The 6,016-nt window shown below is 39.5% G+C and overlaps 1 protein-coding gene across 1 annotated transcript in view; it reads left to right on the top strand.

The window, feature by feature from the left end:
- Positions 1 to 5,724, top strand: part of LOC104524338 (pleckstrin homology-like domain family B member 2) — a gene marked incomplete at its 3' end in the record, with an annotated part of 29,638 nt that extends 23,914 nt beyond the window's left edge. The window contains exon 6 of the mRNA XM_029084791.1: positions 5,596 to 5,724. Coding sequence (XP_028940624.1) covers positions 5,596 to 5,724 — 129 coding nt within the window. The remainder of the gene's footprint in view (positions 1 to 5,595) is intronic.
- Between the last annotated feature and the right edge of the window lie 292 nt (positions 5,725 to 6,016).

Below are 6,016 nucleotides of genomic sequence, written 5' to 3'. Positions count from 1 at the left end.
TGCTGGTTTTTGTCTTGATTAATCTGACAAATTTATGCCTCATAGTATAGCCTTTTAAATCTTTCCTGGTCAGATTCCAGTTCAGCAAGATGTAAGCAAGTGTTTTTTAAATGGATGAGTTATTGTGTCTATAACATTATTAACCTTCTTAAAATGTAATATACAAGATTAAGTATTTTGATGAATACTTGGGTCCACTGGATACATCCACATAATATCCTGTAGAGAGAACACTAATGAGGAAAAAAGATGATTATGAAGACTCAAGGAGAAAAATCTGAATTCATAATCTTTCTTTTAAGAGAATCATGAGGGAAATAGCAGAATGGGTTGTACCACTAAGGGAAATCCTCTTATTGTCATCTAGATGTTGAAGACTGCACAGAATTTACATTTTCTCACTTACATTTTTTTCTTTAGGTTTGGATGATTATTTCCTCTTCTTCCACATTCATGAGGGAGCAGTGCTGTAGAATCAGGGGTTTTCTTTTGCCTCCCCATCTGTTCACTAGGACAACACATTGCAATGCTCAGAGAATGAGCTTAGAAATTTTTTTAAAAATTGAGTTGTTTTAGGAGCAATTTAACGTGTGCAAGGAACTATTGTGATATTTTTTTTTTACTTGCAGCAGAGGGATTGCTTCCTCTGATTTAAAATGCTTTTTAACTTTAGCTTTATACATGCATGTGATGCAAAACCATTGTCATCTCTGATACAGATACCATCATTGTATACAGTCTGTTATTATATAATAAATTAGTTATGACTTGTACAGTAAAGAGAACTACTGTGAAATACCTTCTATCATATTAGGCTCCTTTTCATATGCCTGGCATATTTTTTGTTGGTTTTTTTTTTTTCCCCTCTGAATGGCTTCTTTCATGAAACCCACAGGGATTTAGTGACAAATAACTAAATCATTACAAGTTTTATGCTTCTGTCCAGAAAGAGATCAAGGAATGCAGGAAAGAGTAACCTGAAAAATATAGGAGTGGGGCATGTAGGGTTTGTGCACAGGAGGATGTGTTTCATTTCAACGGTGTTTTTTTAACTCAGAGTTTTATGTGGTCTGATTTGTATCAGCCATAATATTGGAAATGCTTTCAATTTGCAAGAGTGCTGGAAGAGTTGGTAGACCTCAGGTTTAACCCTTTCCCCCAGTGTACCATGTGCCCCTTTCAGCAAGGAACCACTCATGAGCAGATAACTTTTCTTAGCCTGCTTTCTGTTAAGGACTAGGCTATTTTCTTACAAATTCATGGCAAGGGTTAGGCCAATTTCATCAGTGAGTTGTTAAAGTCAAATGTTCTTGCTCTTCCACTTATTTTCCGAAATGTTTTACTGAATAGACAAACTGTGTAGCATCACACCACTTCCAAGTAGAAAGGAATCATCTGTTTTTCCTCTACTTCTAGCTTTTGCAGTAGACTATTTTGGAGAAGGGGAGGGGTGTAAAAGAATAAAGTGCATGAAGATGAGATGCAGAAGCTTTTCAGAACAAAGGATGCGTGTGCTTCTCCTTATTTCTCAGAATCCTGGGAGAGTTGTTAGACTAGCTAATTCCATACTGAGAGAGAGACAGGATGTTCATGTCTGAAGCTTGGTGTGGGCAATGAGATGGTGCTACCTTAAAACGTGATGAATTGCAGTTGAATTGAACTGAGGAGGATCCTAGAGTACTTCAAATGGGAACATTTAAAGTACATGAGCCTGTTGGATGGGAAAGCATTCAGTATGGTTTTTTTTTTCCGTCATTTATGGCTTGTAGGTTTCTTTGTAGTTTCTCTTTCTTTCTGAAAATAACAGGTACCTTGGGGGTTATTTCTGTTTGTTTGGGTTTTTAAATTTTTTTTTTCCTAGATGGGAGAGTTTGGAAGGTTCTAGAGTGAGCCCAATTCACCTAGCCATACAATCTGGTTAAAATGCCAGGTTTCTTGCTTTGTTTTTTTTCCAGCTTTTATCTGGATTTTTGAGAATCTTTCTCTGTTTCATCCACATTTACTCTGACTCATTTCTGCAGAGCGTACCAGTTTATGCAGGAAGCTTGGTTCCGAAGGCACATACACATCAGACACATGCTGCTCTATAATTTTTGCCTGCCCACCTGCAGTAGCAGAATGTGATGAATGACAAATTCAAAAGCAGAACTACTCTGCAGAAGGGCTGTGGGGACCTGCTAGGGATTTCAGTAGCAGTATTGATGAGGCATGGGGCAACCTTAACCACAGAAGACAACACTGAAGCAATTGATCTTTCTCTTTCTTTTTGTTGTTTCCATTCTTCTAAGGGTTATGGTTGTCTTTAATACTGTCTTTTTATCTCCTCTGTGTCCTCATAATTTATGAGATGTGTTGGATATGTATTCTTTTTTTTTTCCCCTCTTTGCCCTGAAATCAGTTCTACCAGATCTGAAGGTTAATTTCCTTTTGTGAGTGTTGATCACTTATGATCACCCATGGTTTGTACCATGGGTGCTCTGCTGACATCCTTTGTGCTCTTGGGGGACAGTGTCACATGTCAATTCTTTCTACTGCTATCCTTCACAATATTCAACTATCCTCCAAAAACTGACCTGAGCTGGGCCCCAACATCATCAAAAACCAAGTCAGTCCCGCTCTGTATCCTGACTGACCCCAAGTTCATTTAACATGTACCTAGAGGTAGGTAGATATCTATATTGTTAAATAAACTTAATATATATTTACAAAGGCAGACCATAGGGCAAGTTGGGCAGTAGACTTAAGACCAGATGCTCTGCTTTACTGAGCTGTACTTCTTTTCTCTGGAAAGAGGATGTTAAGAATTCAGCCAGACTGCAGTTAAAGCGACTCTGGAGTCAGCACTGGGACTGGGAAGGGGTTGTCTGCAGAGAAATGTTTAACAAGAACAAGCTTGGGCAGTTAAATGAGGATGAGCAGCCAGAGCCCATGGGTTCTGTTCGCAGCTCTGCTGCTGGCTGCTCTTGAGCAAACGTCTCGCAGAGTCGACCACAGCCTGCCTCAGCTGCTTCCTGCCCTTAGCTTGCCAAGTTATTAATCTTTTCTCTTCTCAAAGAACTTGCCTTGATCCATTTATAGAAGAGACTATATGAAAAGTTCTGATTATTCATTTATTTATTAAATAACTTGTGTGGATTGAATCGACTTTCCCAATGCACAGCCAGAGATGTCAGTGAACTGAACTCCACAGCTGCAAAACACATAATGCCTCTCATTGCTGAAAGTGGTATTTCCTGTGAAGGCTGCACATTTTGAAGGGAGCCAGGCCGGTGGGATGTTAGCACTTCCTATTCTATAAATAGACCAGATGAGTATCACTTTCAGTCTCCAAGGAATACATTTCTAATTTCTTGAGGGAAGTAACAGTATCTCTGGCAGGATTCTCATGGCGTTTTAGACTTGCTGATGATGTCGTCTCCTCATACTTGAGATTTGACTTGCTCATTAATGAATGAGTGTGCTTGTTGCAGCACATAGACATTTAGAGAGCTATTAATAGCTGCAGAGGCACGATGCTGCAGCTGAGGTCGGAGAAGTCCTTGCTGCTTTAGATGGTTTGGTGGGCAGAAAAGGAAAGCGAGAAACAATGTGGGAGAGACCGTAGGTTGAATGTTGAATGGACAGCAAGGTTTGTCAGGAGGGGAACTACCAGCTTATTCATAGATTTCCTTCTGTGGTGGAAGTAAAGATGATGCAGCAAATGAGGTTCCTTGGGGACAGAGGTCTAGAGTTGACCTCTCATGGGCTGCACACTTCTTCGTCACTGTACAGCTTGTACATTCTACATCCTCCTTATTTCTGAGCCCTGCTGCTCTTCTAGTACAGGAAGTCCAGGTAATTGAATGTGCTGGCTCAGTTGCTCATTTTTACATCTTAAAAAAAAAAAAATTAAAAAATATCTTTTGTGTTCAGCATTTTGTTCATCTGATTGTTTGAGCTGAGAAGCTGCACGTGTAAATAAAATAGCAGAGCTGGGAATTTGGTTGACATTGGGCTTGAATGAGAATGCTTCCTGTTGTTATTTTTAAATACTGGGAAAATGGTCCCACTAAGATTTAGAGAGGAAATCATAAAGAAAGCAGACAGCTAATGTGTGTTTGTTGTTGTGCCTCCACTGTGCATGAGGGTTTGAGAATCCTGTCAGGAGCAACAAAGAGAAGGTTTTGGGCAAAGACCATCCCACAGTTTGAAATGGCAAGTACTGTGTACTGAAGGAACTATGTCCCGTGCCATAAGGGTGCTGCAGAGTGTCTGATCATAGAGCACCTGCTGAGCCACACATTTGATTTTAAAAATAAATAATAGTTGGGACCAGAAAGAGGACAAATGAGTGTGGACAAATAAATAATAGTTGGGACCAGAAAGAGGACAAATTCTGCTGTGACAGAATTCAACAGTTCTTGGGGCATCCAAACGAAGAAACTGGAATTTTGGAGCTGAAACTGTTACTTTTTGAGTATTAAGGAGAGTTAGAGACTTATCTGGGAGGAGATGCATAACTACAGAAATAGGAAGAGGGAACTATACCAGTGTGACTTGAGAAGGTAACAGAGAGCTGAGCTTCAGGGATGTACTTGATTGTTTATCCCTGGCATATCAGGCATATTGGTTTTTCCAATAATTGATTGCTCAGTTGAAGAAAATGCATCTGCTGTGTTGGCCAGTGTAGATGCAAGTAAAAGGCATTGAAAAATTTCTCTGCACTCTGATTTATTGGTTCCCAAACGCTGGTCCATAGGTAAATAATTAGCCTACAAGGTAGCTGTAAGTGGTGTAAATAATTAGCCTACAAGGTAGCTGTAAGTGGTATAAATAATTAGTCGACAAGGTAGCTGTAAGGGATCTGCAGCCAGTCTTCAGAGCAGTGCTGCTCAGTAAATAATAAAGTATTTCATTAGACAGATTTAAAGGTGAAAGGCTTCTGAGGGTGAGAAGCAGTGTGTCGAGTGCTGCTACTCGAGTGGAGCGAGAGGAAGGCTGAACTAGTTGGAGGAGACCAGGGAGGTCGAGCAGTCCCTGAGAACAGGTTGGAGTTCCTGTATCCTGAAGCATATTTGCTAATCTGCTGCTGGCCCAGAGTTATTTCTTTATAGAGCTCTGTCTCGTTCTGCTTTGTCACTGCTTGCTAAATGTACTTGTCTGTACAGAGGCACATAGGCATGTAATTCATTCTCCTGGGAAGATCCATTTTCTCCTCACTGCCAGACTACAGTCATTTTCCATCCATTTTGCTTTCTAAAAGCTACTCTTTTCTCTCTCCTTCAATTACCTCACTAACATGGCTACCATTTCCTCATTATTATTATTTCTTTTCATTAGGTGAGACACGTGTTTGGGCATTGGGCTTTAACAGCATCAACCAGGCATGGGTACAAACCACAGTGACAAGGGAGAGAATTAATCACCTCACTAAAATAATTAATGTTTTGTTTTGATCATTTTGCATCCCACCATTGCATTTCAACTAACAAGAGGTTTCTGTCTTTGATCTACGTGCTTCAACTGTTCGTTAAGTTTTTGCTACACACTGTCATAATCACTAACAATTGCTTGGGTTTGAAGGTAATTGTGTTTATTTTCTGGTTCATGCTTCAGGAAAAATTAAAACTTGATGCTGAGAGGGAAAAACTAGAGAGGCTTCAGGAGCTTTACTCCGAGCAGAAGACGCAGCTTGATAATTGCCCTGAGTCCATGAGGGAACAATTACAGCAGCAGCTGAAGAGGGTCAGTAGCAAGTTTCAAGATTGCACTAACATTTTTGGTTGCTTTTTTTTTTTCCTTTTTTAAAATTTAGAGTTAAGTGTAACACATTCTGTTTCCAGTATCCAGTGTGAGGGTCAGTAGCAAGTTTCAAGATTGCACTAACTTTTTTTTGGTTGCTTTTTTTTTTTTCCTTTTTTAAAATTTAGAGTTAAGTGTAACACATTCTGTTTCCAGTATCCAGTGTGAATATATTTGCAACTTATAATTGTGGATAGTCACAAGGGTTATGTTTTTTTTAATGGAATGTTTGTAA

Source organism: Antrostomus carolinensis, unplaced genomic scaffold, assembly GCF_000700745.2.
Source record: "Antrostomus carolinensis isolate BGI_N321 unplaced genomic scaffold, ASM70074v2 scaffold15254, whole genome shotgun sequence".
NCBI lineage: Eukaryota > Metazoa > Chordata > Aves > Caprimulgiformes > Caprimulgidae > Antrostomus > Antrostomus carolinensis.
This window is presented reverse-complemented; position numbering and strand designations above follow the sequence as displayed.